This window comes from Microcaecilia unicolor, chromosome 6, assembly GCF_901765095.1.
Source record: "Microcaecilia unicolor chromosome 6, aMicUni1.1, whole genome shotgun sequence".
NCBI lineage: Eukaryota > Metazoa > Chordata > Amphibia > Gymnophiona > Siphonopidae > Microcaecilia > Microcaecilia unicolor.
Window position 1 is genome coordinate 147,562,016 of NC_044036.1, and position 19,493 is coordinate 147,581,508.

The window sequence follows — 19,493 nt, forward strand, 5'->3', positions numbered from 1 at the left end:
TTTTTTTGCCGAAAATGGATGTGCAGCAAAATGAAAATTGCCACGCGTCCAGTTTGGGTCTGAGACCTTACCGTAAGCCATTGACCTAATGGTAAGATCTCACGTGGTAAGACTGCCTCCATTAAATGCAAATCTTTTTCATGCATATTCATTGGGGATATCCTAAAAACCTGACTGGCAAGGACCAGACTTGGGAAACACTGCCCTACACAAGTTAGCGTGTGCTATTTACTATGGACCCCATTCAATGGGGTCTATTTATTATCGGCCTCTGTTTAGTAACTAGATCTTTATCTAGCTTTTAGTTTTTGATCCACCTTAAGGTTTTATAAAGAATAGCAGCATTTCTTATTTTATTGGCTGTAACTGAATTGTTCAACATTTTACCTGAGGCCAGGTTTTTGTATAGTCTCTTCCAGATTGCTTAGTAAAAATGACCTTGGAAATGATTTCTGACAAAGTTGCTTCTCTTCTGAGATTGTAAACAGGCATGATTGTGATGGGGTTGTCCTTCATCTTCCACATGGCTGAGCTGTAACCTAAAGTTTTCTTCTGAACAGCTGCTTAACTCAGTTTCCAGAACTTGTTCAAATGGAGAAAAATATATGTACCAGAAAGGTTTCTGGCACAGAGTGGAAGGCTATGAAGGTTATGCAACTATTTACACGAGATAAAGAAATTGACAGAGGCAGGTGGGACCTTATAGACTCATCAAATTATTGAGGCATGAACTTTTGAGAAAATAAAACAAGCACAGTGAGGAAAAGGAGCCACTTTATGGAACCAACAGTCCTTGATTACAGTCCAGCACAATATGGATGATCCAACACAGCTACGTTTCGGCAAAAATTGCCTGCATCAGGGGTCTCAACTCATAGAAAGCTGATAAAGGAACAGCATCGTCCAAGAAAAAAAAACCACGTAAAGGTGGAGGTGCGTTGATTCCCTACGTGAAGAGGGTCACAGAAGACAAGAAGTAGGGAGAGTTGGCTCTTCTCAAACAACGGAGGAGATGTATAGATGGATAAAAGTCCTTATTGCAAAATATCAAAATTGACTCGACACAGCAGCCGTGTTTCGGCACCTAAGCACATGCCTCGGGAATCTTATGATGTATGGCTGGTTATGGAAAGAGATATTCTTATCAAAACTCTCTATATAAAAGATATCAATCTAACCCGAAGTAGGATAGGAACAAGAGTTTTGATAAGAATTTCTCTTTCCATAATCAGCCATCCATCATAAGACTCCTGAGGCAGGTGCTTAGGCGCTGAAACACGGCTGCTGTGTCGAGTCGATTTTGATATTTTGCAATTTGGACTTTTATCCATCTAAAGGAACAGCATTCACATACAAACACCACTCCAAAATACTGCTTCTGTGTACCAATATTACATGAAACTGGAACAACAATGCATTATGCTGGACAGTAATAAAGGACTGTTGGATCCACAGAGTAGCTCCTTTTCCTCAGGGCCACCGAGAGACTGGGCCGGGCCCGGGACAAGGTCGCCTCCCTCCGTCCGCCACTGGGCCGGGCCCCCTGCATTGAAATCACAGTGCCTCTCACCTCCGTGTGAAAGCGCTGCAGGCAGCAGGACAGCAGATCGCTTCCCTTTGGGCCTCCTTCCCTCCCTGTGTCCTGCCCTCGGGGAAGTTACGTCAGATGAGGGCGGGACACAGGGAGGGAAGGAGGCCTGAAGGGAGGCGATTTGCTGCCCTGCTGCCTGCAGCACTTTCACACGGAGGTGAGAGGCGCTGTGATTTCAATGCAGGGGGCCCGGCCCAGTGGCAGGTGGTTGAGGATGGAGGGCGAATGGGACTGTGGCGCCGGGCCCCCCTTGGAGGCCCGGGCCTGGGGAATTTTGTCCCCCCTTTCGGTGGCCCTGCTTTTCCTCACAGTGGGGTCCTTTTACCAAGCTGCAGGAAAAAGTCCCTGCGCTAGCTGCAATGCCTGATTACTGCCGGGTTATCGCCGTACAAGCCATTTCCGGGGTTTTTCTTTTTCCCCTGGAAATGGCACGTGCTTGGGGTGGGACTACCGCTGGCGGCCGCGTTGGGCTAGCAGTAGTCCTAGAAGAGTGAGCGATAGGCCCGTTTGGGCTTCCCGCCGCTCTGTAAAAGGGCTCCTGTGTTTGTTTCATTTGGTCCTCTACATGGGAATTCCTTTTGGCCCTTCTTTGTTGTTGTTTCATGAGCTTTTGAGAACCAGAGTCTACTTTGCCCGGCATTTGCAGTTTCCTTAGGAAGTTAGTGATGTCATGAAAGTTCTGGTGGCATAGGGTCTGCGGATGGAGTCCATGTAGCCAGTGTGATGCTGTTGATGCTGGAAACAATAGGGCATCCAGGCTTTCTCCGTTTGTGTATTTTGGGAACTAGAATATACCTGATTGAGGCTTCTAGAGTGTGCCCAATCAATTCTATTTGCACACTTCAGTGGGGAATCCCTTCAGTGCACTGCGTATTGTAGTTCTTTCTGGTATTTTTCAGTTTTCACTCTTTGGTATCCTGTTATAACATTACCCTCTACGTGAAAAGCTTGAGTTACCCAGGGGTTAAAGATCCATGTTGGTAATTGCTGCAACTAGCCTGGCAAAGGTGGAACCGAAGCGAGCAGACATTATCCCTGGGATTCTATATATGGCGCCTTAATTTCCGTGTGGAAATCGAACAATGCGCATAACTCAATTGGTTAACTAGCTAAATAGCGCTGTAAATTGGATGTTAACTGGCAATTATCAGCACTAACTGGCATGATTTAAGATTTACGTGCACAACTCGCTAAGCGTATTCTGTAACGTGGTGCGTGTCAATTCTAAGTTGCATAGTTGAAAAGAGGGTGTGGCCATGGGTACAGCGGGGGCGTTTCTAAAATCTATGCACGTTGTTATAGAATACGCCCTCTCTGTGCCTAATTTAGGCATCGAGATTTACGCCAATTAAATCATGGCATAAATGGCAATGACTACATTTGGTTGCATCGAGAGGTGCTCGGCGTTATTCTATATACCGTGCACAAATTTAAGCCTATTCGATAAAACTTAGGCGTACTTTACAGAATACGCCTAGGCGTATTTTTTTTCCATGCGGAATTTTCAGTCGCCATGTGTAAAATCTAGCTCTGTGAGTTCAGTCTATGCGTGAATTAAATTTAATCAATATTCCTTTCTTTTTACCTCAGCCACTGCAATTATTGTTTCAAATCTTTCCTTCTTTCTCCCTCCCACCATTGCTTCTTTTGTGCTTTCCCTGTTATGCTATTCTTGCGTTCATCTGTTTGCTCTTCTGTCCTCAGGATGAAACTTTATGCCAAATCAATGCTCCTGTCTCACTGGCTTTTTCTGGTCTATGCCTTAACACTCTGCTGCAAATTGTCGTCCGCTGCTAGCCCCAGTCCCCGGGGACACGCAGGTAGGCGCCTTAAAGTCATTATATACTTCAGAGGCCAATTAATAACACTCACAGAACGCTACAGTCCAGTTTGCAGCCCTTGATAATTGATGAAGCTGTTGACAATGTGCTATAGAATGAGCAAAATGTTAAAAAAAAAACATGTCAAAATAGAAGCTGTAATCAGGATGGGAGTTGGCAACCTCACTACAGTAGAGGCTTGGGAATCAGGAAGAATTTGTTCTTGGAGAATGCTCTGCAGCTTTCTGAATCTGTCTTTGATCATTCATTTGACGCTTTCTCTCTTCCTCCTCACACTGTAAAGGCAAAGAAATTCAAGTGTGTTTGTGTCATCTAACCTATACCTGTTATGTACTTGTGCCTTTGTTTCATTGCTTTTCCCTTTGGGCTATATTTTATTTTTGCTTCTCTCTCTCTTTTTTTTTTTTTTTTTTTTGGTAATACTTTGTCTTCCTATAGGTCATTCCTTGATGAGATGTAATAAGCAATTTTCCAAGAGTGACTGAATAGGGTCCCTTTTACAAAAGGACCACTGAAAAATGGCCTGCGGTAGTGTAGACACGTGTTTTTTTGGCGCACGCAGAATTATTTTCAGCGCTCCCGCACAAACTGCCTTTTTAAAATTGTTGCCGAAAATGGACGTGTAGCCAAATGAAAATTGCCGCTTGTCCATTTTGGTTCGGAGACCTTACTGCCAGCCATTGACCTAGCGGTAAGCTGTCATGTGGTAACTGGGCGGTAATGGTCTACGTGCGTAAAATGTCGAGTACCGCCCAATTACCACCCATGCGCCAGAAAATAAAAATATTTTATGGCGCCTAGCGGATGCGCAACAAAAATGAAATTACCACAGGAGCCAGGGGCGTAGCTTCATGGGGTCACGGGGGAATGGACCCCCATAGATTTGCCCTGGTCACCCTGCCGCCAACCCCTTCGACCCCCTCCCCCGCTGCCACCGCCATCGGGTACCTTTACTGGTGGGGCTCCCCAATCCCCACCAGCCGAAGTCCTCTTTTCCGGCGCGGTCGCGTTGCTGATCTGCAAGGGCAGGCTTCTGTTTCTGTGAGTCTGACGTTAGAGATGGCCACCATTGGTTTTCGCTGATAATGGAAACTAATGGCGGCCATCTCAAACCCGGCCAAATCCAAGCCATTTGGTCGTAGGAGGAGCCAGCATTTGTAGTGCACTGGTCCCCCTCACATGCCAGGACACCAACCGGGCACCCTAGGGGGCACTGCAGTGGACTTCACAAATTGATCCCAGGTGCATAGCTCCCTTCCCTTGGGTGCTGAGCCCCCCAAATCCCCCCCCCCCAAACCCACTCCCCACAAGTGTACACCACTACCATAGCCCTTATGGGTGAAGGGGGCACCTACATTTGGGTACAGTGGGTTTCGGGTGGGTTTTGGAGGGCTCACATTTACCACCACAAGTGTAACAGATGGGGGGGGATGGGCCTGGGTCCGCCTACCTGAAGTGCACTGCACCCACTAAAACTGCTCCAGGGACCTGCATACTGCTGTCGTGGAGCTGGGTATGACATTTCAGGCTGGCATAGAGGCTAGCAAAAAAATGTTTTAATTATTTTTTTTTAGGGTGGGAGGGGGTTGGTGACCACTGGGTGAGTACGGGGAGGTCATCCCCGATTCCCTCCGGTGGTCATCTGGTCAGTTTGGGCACCTTTTTGAGGCTTGGTCCTGAAAATAAATGGACAAAGTAAAGTCGGCCAAATGCTCATCAGAGCCGGCCCTCTCTTTTCCATTATCGGCTGAGGCCAGCCATCTCTTAACCACGCCCCCGTCCTGCCGTCGGTACACTGCTGACACGCCCACTTGAACTTTGGCCGGTCCTGCGACGGAAAGCAGTCGAAGCCAGCCAAAATCGGCTTTTGATTATACCGATTTGGCCAGCCTTAGGAGAAGGCCGGCCATCTCCCGATTTGTGTCGGAAGATGGCCGCCCTTCTCCTTTGAAAATAAGCAGGATAGCTGGTTAGCGGCTAGCCACTAACCCGGATATTCAGCGGCAGATAACTGGTTATCTCCCACTGAATATCCATGGTCAGGCATTTAAATCCTATCTAACTGGCCATAGCCATTTCTAGCCAGTTAATTTGTTTTGAATATCGGGGGGGGGGGGGGGGGGGGAGAGATTTCCAAATGAAATCCGTGTGCATACTCTCCTCCCTGATGTAACCCCACTGCTTTTTTTTTGCCACAGGTAACTTTTCCGGGCAGAGAACAACCTGGGTGGCAGTGGCGTTCCTAGGGGGCTGACACCCGGGGCGGATTGCCGATGTGCCCCACCCACCGGGGGCAGCGCCCCCCCCCCCCTGGAACAGCGCGATGCCCCCCCTGGCGAAAGAACTCCCTCCCGGGTGCACGCCGCTGGGGGGGGGGGTGCCGCAAGCCTGCCGGCTCTTCGTTTTCATGCTCCCTCTGCCCCGGAACAGGAAGTAACCTGTTCCGGGGCAAAGGGAGCATGAAAACGAAGAGCCGACAGGTGCGCGGCACCCCCCCAGCGGCGTGCACCTGGAGCGGACCGCCCCCACTGCCCCCCCCCCTTGGTACGCCACTGTTGGGTGGAGGGAGAGGAATTTTCAGATATCCTGTTTTTGTGAATAAAAGTTTCTTTTACCTGTAGAGATCACTTTTGAAAATTGCCCTCAAAATAGGAAGAATCTTTTAGTACATTTGAAAAACATATTTTTAGTTTTCTATTCTTTTTTTTTCCTTGTAAAGATGTCGATCTTCTGTTAGTTCTGGCATCTGTCTGCGCGAAGCATGCAGTAATTGTATTTTTTTTTGAGGGTCTGTTATAAAAAGTAAACCGATACCCATATATAAAAACAAAAAATTATTTATCTTGGTTTGAATAAATTATTTCTTTGTTTTTATATATGTGTATCGGTCTACTTTTTATAACAGACTTTTATGTAGCAAGTAGACTGTTGCCTTTTTTGATGTTCTTTTTTTTTCGAGGGGACATAGTGACAGAGAATGAGTGTGGATGTGCTAATCAGTTAGAGGTCCTTTTTCTAAGGTACGCTGAAAAATGGCCTGCGCTAGTGTAGGCGCGTATATTGGACGAAAGCAGATCCATTTTTCAGTGTGCCTGTAAAAAAGGCCTTTTTTGGGCCAAAAATGGACGTGTGGCAAAATGAAAACTGGTGTGCATCCATTTTGGGCCTGAGATCTTACTGACACCCATTCACTTAGTGGTAAGGTCTCATGCGTTAAGCTGGGGGGGTAATCATCAGTTCATGTACAATGCTGATTAACACCTGGTTAGCGCCGTGCACTGGAAAATAAAATATATTTTCCAGCGTGCGTAGTGGACGAGCATAAAAAATGAAATTACCGCCCGGGTCATGTGGTAGCCGAGAGATAGTTCTGAACTGGCGCACATTGGGAGCGCATAGGCGCCTACGCGGCCTAGTAAAAGCGCCCTCTAGTGTATCTACATTACTGCTGTGTGAAATAGGAGGTGGTAAGTGCTCCCGCGGTAATTTTTTTAAATGGCCACGTGCCAATGCTAACGTTAATGCAAGACAAAAAAAAATGAAACAAATTGAAAAGAGGCATTTTTGATGGCCGCACTAGAAATGGGCTTTAGCGAGCGAGAAAGGTCTGTGTAAGGGCGAGCTAAGCCCATTTCTTAGTGCAGCTTAGTAAAATGACCCCCTCTGATGTTTTCAAAACAGGAGGCGTAGCCTAGTGGTTAGTGCAGTGGACTTTGATCCTGGGGAATTGAGTTTGATTCCCACTGCAGCTCCTTGTGACTCTGGGCAAGTCACTTAACCCTCCATTGCCCCAGGTACAAAATAAGTACCTGAATATATGTAAACCGCTTTGAATGTATTTGCAAAAAACCTCAGGCCGTATATCAAGTTCCATCCCCCCCCCCCCCTTTAACATTGATATCCATTCAGGAATAAAATAAGAAAAAAAAGGCAGGATTAATTAACAATTTTATCTATTTATTTTTAATTTTTTTTACAATTTATTTACACTTTCCATGAATTCTCTTGTAACAGAAAATAAGGAATATAACACTTTCACTTTAACAATCATTCCTACACAGGAAAAAGAAAATATTTATATTTATAACCTTATTTAGTCCACAAACCTTTAGAGGAGACCAAGCACTATACTGATAGGAAAAGAAAAAAGATTCCTAGCTTTAATTATCCAACGGTTACATGAAGGAGAATCTCAGGAATTATCTTAATAGATCATGGTGTAGATGTCATTATCGCTTCTGATTTTGGGGGGGGGGGGGGGGATGTAACTTTTTTGACTCTAAAAAGGAACTTAAATGTAACGGTTCAAAGAAAACATGCGTCACTGATTGATACTTCACAACACATTTACATGGAAAATTGAGCCAAAACAATCCACCTAACTGTACAACCAATGGACGTAGTTTAAGAAAATTTTTTCTCCTCTTTTGGGTCATTTTAGAGACATCTGGAAATATTCTAATTTTATAACCCAAAAAGGTCTCCTCTCTATATCGGAAGAATCGTTTAAGGATCCAATCCCTATTCTTGTCATCTTCAAGTATTTGTGTTAAATTTAAAGTCTCAAAAGCAGCATCAGTTCCTTCAGTTACTACTTGATCAGTTAATTCCTTTTTGTAAGGCTGAAGGTAATCAATTTTTGCGATTGGAGGATATGCTGCTTCTGGTATTCTTAATACTTCCAACATATCTTACTATATAAATGAAGAGTGACCGATGGGCGGCACGTCACAGATCACTCCCAAATCCCGCACCGTCTGTCGTTTACAGGAGCTACCCCGACAAGCTACGAGAGCGCTTCTTAACCCGGCTCCTGTTTCCCCTCCCCTCATCCGGAGGTGGGGGGCTGCCGAGGGGAAACCCATGTCAAAGCGGAAGCGGAGTAACGAGGTGTGCGCAGACCGCAGCGTGCCCGGAGAGGTTGTAGACAGCAGCAGTGGTTCTCTCTTCTTATACTTGCTCCTGTCAATGTTCCGATTTCTGCCTGCAGCACTAAAGATGAAGTCGGAGGGCTGAGAGGAGCAGGTAGAAGAAGAGAGAGAGAATGTGGACTTGGGGGGGGGGGGGAGTGAGGGTTCAGGAGAGCAGGAAAAATTACTGGTAGAAGGAGGGCAGAGAGAGAGAGATGTTTGAAAGGGACAGATGCTGGGACAGATGCTGGGAATAGGGGATGAAAAAAACAAGGGAGACTGTGGTCATGGAGTGGAAGGCAGAAATGGTGATCATGGAGGGCAGGGGATAGCTGGTGCCAATGGAGGGGAAGTAAAGGGAAAAGAGAAAACAGGAGGAGACTGTGATCGGGAAGGGGAGAAATGGTACCCATGGAGGGGAAGGGACCTGGAGAGAAGAGAGCCAGGAGGAGATGGTCATACACACTCACTCTCTCTCTCTCTCTCAACTCACTCCCACACTCTCATTCAGACAGGCGCGCGCGCACACACACACACACACACACACACACACACACACACACACACACACTTTCTCACACACTCACACACACAGAAGCAGGGAGAAATGTATCTCCTCCTTCCTTGACTCTCTGTCTTTCAAACATATGCACACACACACACACACACTTTCTCTGTCTGTCTGTCTCTCTCTCTCTCTCACACACACACACACACATACACACACTCTCTCTCTCTCTCTCTCTCTGAACTCACTCTCACACTCTCAGTCAGACAGGCACACACACAAAATATTACCTTCTGTACTTTTACAAGACAAACAGAAGCAGGGAGAAATTTATCTTCTCCTTCCTTGACTCTCTCTCTCTCTCTTTCAGACAGATGCAAACACACACTTTCTCAGTCTCTCTCTCTCTGTCTCTCTCTCACACACATACACACTCTCTCTCTCTCTCTCTCTGAACTCACTGTCACACTCTCACTCTCTTTCAGACAGGCACACACACAGAGACTTTCTCTCCCTCTCTCACACACTCACTGTCTGTCTGTCTGTCTCTCTCTCACACACACACATAGACAAAATATTACAACAATAAGGGAATTACATTTCACAAATAAAAAATGCTGCCCATTTTAATGGGCTAAACGGCTTGTAGTAACATATAGAAACATAGAAACTTCATTGGCTCCCTATTAGAGAACGAGTCAACTTTAAGGCCATTACACTAATACACAAGATCATCCATGGAGTATCACCAAGTTAAATGGTCAATCTATTAGATCTTCCATCCAGAAACAGGTCACCATCTTCACGGACATACCTTAACCTGCACCTTCCAAATTGCAAAGGACTAAAGTATAAAACATATCATGCATCTAACTTCCCCTACCTGGGATCCCAACTCTGGAATGCTCTACCCAGATACATTCGATCAACTAGTGAATACCTTCCCTTTAGGAAACTATTGAAAACCATTCTATTCAAACAGATTTACCCAAATGACTTGACCTACCATAAGCAAACATAAGCAACCCATCCATTTACCGGTTCATCTAATCATTAACAACAATGGCTCAGAAATTACCTCCTACCAATCTTCTTACCCTCCATGCTCTTCCCCTACCTCTTCTTCATCGCTCCACTTCCTTACCTATCCCTGTCCTTTCTCTCATACCTCTTTTATCCCATTTATCCTTGTTCATTTGTCCTACCACATACCTCCTTTGTTGATTCAGATACTACAGATTGTATTCTCTTGCTACTGTGTAAGCCGCATTGAGCATGCGATGAGCGGGAAAGTGCGGGATATAAATGCAATAAATAAATAAATAAATAATAGAAGTATGACGGCAGATAAAGACCACATGACTCATCCAGTCTGCCCATCCTCTGTAACCCCTAACTCTTCCTGTTACTAAGTGATCCCACATGCTTATCCCATGCCTTTTAAAATTCTGGAATATAGAACAGGAAAAGTTCTGTACGATGACAAATCACAGAAGGCAAAAGTAGAGACTAATAGACGATTCACCACTGGAGACGTGAGTCCAACAGTCTTTATTATATCAAAGATAACGACCCGACACAGGCCGTGTTTCGACGCTAAAAAAGCGTCTGCATCAGGGGTCAATAAATACACCAAGTAGTGAATGCAAAATGAGGAGTCCTACTTGTATGTGTGTTGTCAACTCACTAATCACATAGCACTAAACAGAAAATGCTGGACACAAACTATCAGAGCAAAAGTTATAACTTTTGCTCTGATAGTTTGTGTCCAGCATTTTCTGTTTAGTGCTATGTGATTAGTGAGTTGACAACACACACAAGTAGGACTCCTCATTTTGCATTCACTACTTGGAGTTTTAAAATTCTGGAACAGTCCTTGACTCCACCACCTCCACCGGGATGCCATTCCACACCTCCACCACCCTTTCTGTGAAATAATATTTCCTTAGGTTACTCCTAAGCCTATTCCCTCTTAACTTTGTCATATGCCCCCTCATTTCAGAGCTCTCCTTCATTTGAAAAAGGCTCTCTTCCTGTACATAAATGCCCATGAGATATTTAAACGTTTCTATCATGTCTCCTCTCTCCCTCCTCTCTTCCAGCGTATACACGTTGAGGTTCATAAGCCTGTCCCTATAATTTTTGCATTCAAGACCGCTTACTAATTTCATAGCTGCCCTCTGGACCGACTCCATCCTGTTTATATCTTTCCGTAGGTGCTGTCTCCAAAACTGCATGCAGTACTCCAAATGGGGCCTCACTAGAGACTTATACAATGGCACTATCACCTCCTTTTTCCTGCTGGTCATGCCTCTCTTTATGCACCCAAGCATCCTTCTGGCTTTGGCCGTCGCTTTTTCTACCTGTTTGAAAGCTTTAAGGTCATCAGACACAATCACCCCCAAGTCCCGCTCTTCCTTTGCACACCGAAGCACTATGCCCCCTATACTGTACCGTTCCCTCAGACTTTTTGCGACCCAAGTGCATGACCCTGCATTTTTTGGGATTAAACCTTAGTTGCCAAATATTTTTTAAAAGTTATTGTCGGTGCTACAGACACCTGTTTAGGAAAATTCACTAAACACAAAGTGTTAACATTGATATCCATTCAGGAATAAAATAAAAATAAGAAAAAAAAAGGCAGGATTAATTAACAATTTTATTGATTGTAATAATTACCAACTTAAGGGCCTTTTTACTACAATGCGCTAAAATTTGCAGCTATTGTGGCTTGGCTTGGCAATTTCTCTGGAAATTTAGGGGCCCTTTTATTAAGGCAACGTAGGCGCCTACGTGCATGCAATGCGTGTCTTGGAACTACCGCACAGCTACCATGTGTCCCGGGTGGTAATTCCATTTTTGATGTGTGTCCAAAACACATGGGTATAAATTTTCCGACCACGTGGCGCTTACCCGGCGGTAATCAGCAGTGTACGCGTGCTGACAGTTACCGCCCAGTTAACGCGTGAGCCCTTACCGCTAAGTCAATGGGTAGCAGTGACATCTCATGCAGAAAATGACACGCGCTGGTTTTAATTTTGACGCATGTCCATTTTCAGCCACAAAAATGGACCTGCACACTTCCAAAACACGCGCCTACATCAGTGCAGGCCATTTTTCAGTGTGGCCGAGTAAAGGACCCCTTAACGCTTCGTTGTTTAGGGGAGTTTTATTTTTTGTTATTAACTCATGGCCATTTATCAAATTGCCACATGAACATTTACCAACATCTATCTGATATGCCCTCACAATCCTCATCTGGGCTTACTGCTCCCTATACAGGACGTACCACCGGGCTACCATAGCAGCCCAGCAGTACTTCCCACCCCAAGCACGCCGTCATTTCTTTTTTTTTTTTTTAAATATTTTTATTAGATTTTAAAGATACATCAAAAAATAATATAACTTTGGGTCCATAGAGACCAGCTCTTTGGGTGCTGTAAGTATTGAACAGATACCTTGATTGGATCCATTGAGAGATAATCTCCATTGGATTTAACACCCCAAATAATGTCAAAATATTGGGGCTCCTTTTACTAATGTGCGCTGAAAAGTGACCTGCGCTGGCGCAGACGCATGTATTGGATGTGTGCAGGTCCGTTCTTCAGCGCACCTGCAAAAAAGGCCTTTTTTTAGCCGAAAATGGATGTGCAGCAAAATGAAAATTGGTGCACGTTCATTTTGGGCCTGAAAGCTTACCGCCACCCATTCACTTAGCAGTAAGGTCTTGCGCATTAACCGGGCGGTAATCGTCAACACATGTACAATGCTGATTACCGCCCGGTTAGCACTGGATGCCCATAAAAAATGAAATTACCACTATGTAGCTTAGTAAAAGGGCCCCTTGGCTTCTACAATTGGGTCCCGTCCTTAAAAAAAAAAAGCCTTCAAGTATAGTGATAGTGATAGCCTCCAGTAAAATATAATGCAGTCATGAAAAAGTAAAGTACGGAAGAGCAAATTCATTTCAAAATAGTTTAAAATAGTCTAGCCAATCTCAAGAAGACAGTAACTTATCTTTCTTTAAAATCCATAGCCTGCTTTTTAATCTTCTTGTGACGGACCCACGTCTTATCATTCCATCTAGCTGTCTGTTTCATCCAGAAAGATCAATATGCTTGAAACAGTCAGACGAGCATCATGATGATGAGACGTGGGTCCGTCACAAGATTAAAAAAAGCAGATTATGGATTTAAAAGAAAGATACATTATTGTGCTCTTTGGACAGACATTCTGGTCTAAACTGAATCGAGGCAGGATGTTTTCAAAGTTTTTTTTCCATAATGTGAAATTGTCCCTTCATGCTTTCGTTCTGTTCTCTGATTGCAATGTGGGTTTTGTTGTGTTTGTATTTTTGTTAATTTTTACTGGGGTTTTGAGAATAATTGGTGCTCCTTCTTTTTAACCAGTTCTGTCTCTCGGTATGACCGTTTGTTGGGTGAGTGCTTCAGATGTTTCATTGGGGTTTCTGTCTGCATAAATGAATCTCTTGTTTCCATCCTAGCGCAGAATCCTACAGAATTTTAGGGCCTGTGTCATAGTGAATGACGGGGCAAGAGGCACTGCTACCATCTGACAGATGGTGAGCGCTTAATGTTCGCATACCTCATCGATAATCTAAAAACTGGTGGCCAGGCCTGTGCAGTGAAGGTACCCTGTAGAAATATGTTTGTATTAACGGTGTGATTGTGAGTTTGGCTCTGCTTCTTCTTCAGTCTTACTCAAAGCCTTTTTCACGCTTATTTCTGTTATCTCTCTCTTACTGGCAGATTCATTTTTCAGTGTACCTGCAAAAAATGTCTTTTAAAAATTTTTGCCGAAAATGGACGTGCGGCAAAATAAAAATTGGCATGCATCCGTGTTCGATCTGAGACCTTACCGCCAGCCATTGACCTAGCGGTAAAGTCTCACATGGTAACTGAGTGGTAATGACCTACGTGCATCAAATGCCACTTGGCACACGTAGCAGATTCACGCCAGAAAAGAAAAATGATTTTTCGGACGCGCGTATCGGACGCTTGCTTAAAATGAAATTACCGCAAGAGCCACGTGGTAACTGGGCGGTAACTGCAAATTGTCACGTGTTGGGCACATGTAGACGCTTACACGGCTTAGTAAAAGGGCCCCTCAATTGGAGACAGTTTCCTTCCTACTGTAATTCTAACTGAAGTTGATTCTTCATCTTTGGTGAACAGATCTTAAAAACCCTCCTTCTAGTCGAAGTCAATTTAGCCTTCAAAAGGCCTGAATCAGTCAGCAAAGCTGAAGATCTCAGAGCTCTACTGAGAGCTTACCTAATAAAAAATTTATACAAATAGCTTGAGCCTAATTGATGAAGCCCCTTAAAAACCATTGTAAACACTTTAAAATACACATACCAATAAACAGTTAACTAATGCAGTTTATGCAGAAAAGTAGTGCCATGTTCAGAAGACCTGCCAGCCAACAAATATTGAGCTGCTGAATGAGATGCTATTGCATCAAATTTGGTTTTGGTAAACGTGATAAAAAGAGTTATAATAACTCAACTTCATGGCTATTGTTGCATGAACAAGCAATAAAGAATCGTCACTCAGCAGCCTGCAATGATGTCACAACTAATGTAACACCCCAAAATAAAGTTTCTTTGTAGCTAAAATTTGAGGCTTGAAAGAAAGTGTAGCATCCTAAAAGGCATTGAGTGGTCCCTTTACTAAGCCATGGTAAAAAGTGGCCTGTGGTAGTGTGGAATATGTTTTTGGCGTGCACTGGGGCTTTTTTTTTTTTTTTTTTTACTGCAGCTGGGATAAAAGGCTTTTTTTTAAATGGCTGGGGAAAAAGGCTTTTTTTTAAATGGGGCCAGTTAAATAGCAGTAAATATTGGGGGGACAGTATCTAAGTTACTAGTCACATCCACTTGACCAAAGCCAATGTCTATACATGAACCTCTTTGATTTAACATCTGATTGAACACTGATTAACTTTTCTTTTGTACGATTCTCCTATAGCGTCTGTAACACAGGAACCTCTTTGATTATAACATCAACTTGTATTTGTTTCATCATCGAAGGCAACTAACGCCTCATAGTACTATGTAAGCCACATTGAGCCTGCAAATAGGTGGGAAAATGTGGGGTACAAATGTAACAAATAAATATACAGAGATAGATACCACCTGCTTAGACATGACCCCCAACACCAAACTTCTGGGTAATTTAGGACTTCTTTTAGTAGAGAGATGTGGTAGCCGTGTTAGTCCACTTTTAAAGGTAATCAATAGAAATAAAACAAAATAAAACATGGAAAAGAAAATAAGATGATACCTTTTTTATTGGACATAACTTAATACATTTCTTGATTAGCTGTCGAAGGTTGCCCTTCTTCACCAGATCGGAAATAAGCAAATGTTGGTAGATGACAGTATATATAAGTGAAACATCAAAGCATTTCAGTGACAGTCTAACAGGATGGGGGTGGATATGTGAGAGACAGGAAGAGTTGGGTGGAGACAGGAGGGTGAGAAAGCAGTACAATTTTATGGTTTATAATGGGCTAGAAAACCCAGATCTTTAAGTCCTGTCTGGTGGGTGTCAAAATATTTAATCATTCTGACTTCAAAGCTCTTACGTTCCTGTATTGTTTTAAAGTTACCTTTTACAAAGCCGCGCTGGAGATTCCTGCATGGCAAATGAGAGGAATCGGTAGCTTTATAAAAGAGGCTGTTTGTTGTTTATTTTTACAATTTATACCTTGCCTAATACTAAGCAGCTTACGAAGGAAATATACTCAAGCAAAAATTAAAACCCAAAACACGGAACATGAAAAAAAGTAAAACAAAAGAAGTTGCTTATTTGAAAGCCTACTGACAAAGACATTGAGGGCCAAGTTCTATAAATGGCACTGAAAGATCCCCCCCCCCCCAAAAAAAAAAAAATGCTGAGAGCTATTCTATAAATGGTGCTCAAAATTGGGTGCTGTTTATAGAATAGTACTTAGTGCCAGGATCCATGACTACCTTCGACATGATCATTGCACAAATTGAACCCTGGTGCAAATCATTGTGCCTTTATTTATTATGCATGGATCTCCCTCTATTCTAGATAACAGCATGCCTAATTTGCAGGAACATCCCTGATTCACCCATGCCATTCCCATGGCTGTGCTCCCTTTTTGGAGCTGCAGGAAGTATTTTTTCACAGAGAGGGTGGTGGATACATGGAATGCCCTCCCGCGGGAGATGGTGAAGATGAAAACGGTAATGGAATTCAAACATGCATGGGATAAACACAAAGGAATCCTGTTTAGAAGGAATGGATCCACAGAATCTTAGCAGAGATTGGGTGGCAACACCGGTCAGTGGGGAGCAAAACCAGTGCTGGGCAGACTTCTGTGGTCTGTGCCCTGATCGTGACTGAATAGATATGGATGGGTTGGAGTGTAAATTTTAAGGGGCTTCAACCTTAACTTCAGAAATTTTAGTACAAGAACAGTGCTAGGCAGACTTCTATGGTCTGTACCCTGAAAACTACAGGCCAGTAGCATCCATACCTTTAATAACCAAAGTAACAGAAGGAATGGTAACCAAACAACTCACAAACTATCTAAACAAACACTCAATACTACAGGACGCCCAATCAGGATTCCGATCGAATCATAGCACAGAAACAGTATTAGTCACCATTATGACCAAATTCAAACAATCGCAACTGGCAACAACATACTCCTCCTTCAATTCGACATGTCAAGTGCCTTTGACATGGTTGACCACGGAATCCTGTTACATATACTCGAATACTGAATTGGTTCGAAGGGTTCCTAACCCAACGTTCATATCAAGTCACATCAAATTTGACCACATCTAAGACATGGATACCTGAATGTGGAGTACCACAAGGATCACCTCTCTCACCAACCATTTTCAACTTAATGATGATCCCTTTGGCAAAACTCCTATCAAACCAGAACCTTAACCCATACATCTACGCTGATGATGTGACAATATACATCCCCTTCAAACAGGACATTAACGAAATCGTCAACGAAATTGATCAAAGCCTACACATCATGAACACATGGGCGGATGCATTTCGACTGAAATTAAATGCAGAAAATACTCAATGCCTGATTCTCACCTCTCAATACAACACAAAAGAATTCACAACCATTAACACTCCAAACCTGAACCTTCAAGTCTCAGAAACGCTAAAGATCCTTGGAATCACCATCGACCGCCACCTAACGCTTGAAACTCATGCTAACAACACAACAAAAAAGATGTTTTACAGCATGTGGAAACTAAAAAGGATAAGACCATACTTCCCAAGATCCGTCTTTCGTAGCCTAGTGCAATCCCTTGTGCTCAGCCATTTGGATTATTGCAACTCACTATATGCAGGTTGCAAAGAACAAACACTGAGGAAACTGCAAACAGCCCAGAATACGGCAGCCAGACTTATCTTTGGAAAGCCAAAATATGAAAGTGCAAAACCATTAAGAGAAAAACTGCACTGGCTTCCACTCAAGGAATGCATAACTTTTAAAGTATGTACATTAGTCCACAAAATCGTTCACGGTGAAGCCCCAGCCTACATGTCAGAGTTGATAGACTTACCACCCAGAAATGCCAAAAGATCATCTTGAACCTTCCTTAACCTCCACTTCCCCAATAGCAAAGGCGTGAAATACAAAACGTTACACGTGTCAACCTTTTCTCACAAGAGCACGCAGTTTTGGAATACACTGACGCGCAACCTAAGAACAACCAACGAGCAAGCTTCCTTCCGCAGATTATTGAAGACCCATCTTTTCGAACAAGTCTACAGAAAAAAACAAAACACATAAAGTCCACACTTACTGTTCACTAATGCATCGTACATTCATCTCAGAACTCCCACTCCCAAATTATCACATCACTCATACCTTTACTCACAGAAAGTTATATACCATATGATTTCATGTCTTTTTATCGCCCCTAAGCTACCATTGTTTCCTTCCAAAGTTGCAATGCCTATGTCCCATTATTACATCCCTAACGACACCTCAACTGCTTCGCTTAACCCTGCATAATATAATCTCTAACTATCTGTAACAAATTGTATTTCCAACATTCAAATCATATTGTAAGCCACACTGAACCCACAAAAAGGTGGGAAAATGTGGGATACAAATGCAATAAATAAATAAATAAAATGGCAAGGACAAATCAAACTCAGGTATACATATAAAGTATCGCATACCATGTAGAATGAGTTTATCTTGTTGGGCAGACTGGATGGACCGTACAGGTCTTTATCTGCTGTAATTTACTATGTTACTATGTAAAATTTACATGTAGATCTGAGTCTGTAAATATGTGCGACATTTACCCTACAAAAATTATCCTGAAAACCTTTCTATATAGCTGTGATTTTTGTGTGAATGTGTGTGCCAGGACTTGGTTAGCAGTTGATATTTGGCTTCAATACACAAGTTATCTGTTCTAGCACACGTTTATGGACTATTCGCAACAGAAAGCTGTGACATCTAAAAACACAGTGTAGGTCAGTCAGTCCTGCCAGGTAGAGAAACGTCATTTACTGGAAACCCTGAAGCGCTGTTTCACCTCAGTAGCTCTCTGTGTTGTGCAGAAATCGTAATCTAATCTCAAAGGACAGATTACAGAAGGTGCCACTCAACATTAGTCCTTTATACTTTTCAGCTGACTGAACAGATAATGATTGTGGTTTGTTCTTAACCATGTGTTAACTAAGACCTATTAGGTTAACTTGACCCATGGCAGACAAACTGTAAATTTATCAGCTTCAATGCGCTATCAAAGCCTTCATCCAAACTAATTTATTTCAATAGTGAATCTGTTTCTGTAGCTATTTGAACAAGTAAAACAAGCACTTGGATGCAGTTAGTTGCACTGTTCTGGTGGCATTATCTGTGCAAAGTTATCTGCCATGTTCACTATTAAATTGTAGGTGTGGTTCTGGAACCACAACATTAACATGCTTTATAAAATGTAGACCCATGCGGCAATTCTATAAATTGGTACGTCAGTTTAAGTACCCCAATGCTATGCTCTTAGTGCTCTTAGGAACCCAAACTATAGCTACGTCATGCAGGGTTCAGCATTAGGAGTTACGGGCTGAGAAAGGGATCTAAGTGTCATCGTTGATGATACGTTGAAACCTTCTGCTCAATGTGCTGCTGCGGCTAGAAAAGCAAATAGAATGTTGGGTATTATTAGGAAAAGGATGGAAAACAAAAATGAGGATATTATTCTGCCATTGTATCGCTCCAAGGTGCGACCACACCTCGAGTATTGCGTTCAATTCTGGTCACCGCACCTCAAAAAAGACATAGTGGAATTCAAAAAGGTGCAGAGAAGGGCGACAAAGATGATACAGGGGATAGGACGGCTTCCCTATCAGGATAGGCTGAAGAGGTTGAGGCTCTTTAGCTTGGAGAAAAGGCGGCTGAGGGGAGATATGATAGAGGTCTATAAGATAAGGAGTGGAATGGAACGGGTTGATGTGGAGCGTCTGTTTACGCTTTCCAAAAATACTAGGACAAGGGGGCATGCGATGAAGCTGCATTGTGGTAAATTTAGAACGAATCAGAGGAAAGTTTTCTTCACTCAACGCGTAGTTAGACTCTGGAATTCGTTGCCAGAAAAA

General features: G+C 43.3%; 1 protein-coding gene across 1 annotated transcript in view; it reads left to right on the forward strand.

Annotated features, from left to right (window-relative positions):
* Window positions 1-19,493, forward strand: part of TAFA4 (TAFA chemokine like family member 4) — a 163,344-nt gene that overhangs the window by 65,020 nt on the left and 78,831 nt on the right. Inside the window, exon 4 of the mRNA XM_030206195.1 lies at window positions 3,296-3,411. Within this exon, the coding sequence (XP_030062055.1) occupies window positions 3,296-3,411 (116 nt within the window). The remainder of the gene's footprint in view (window positions 1-3,295; window positions 3,412-19,493) is intronic.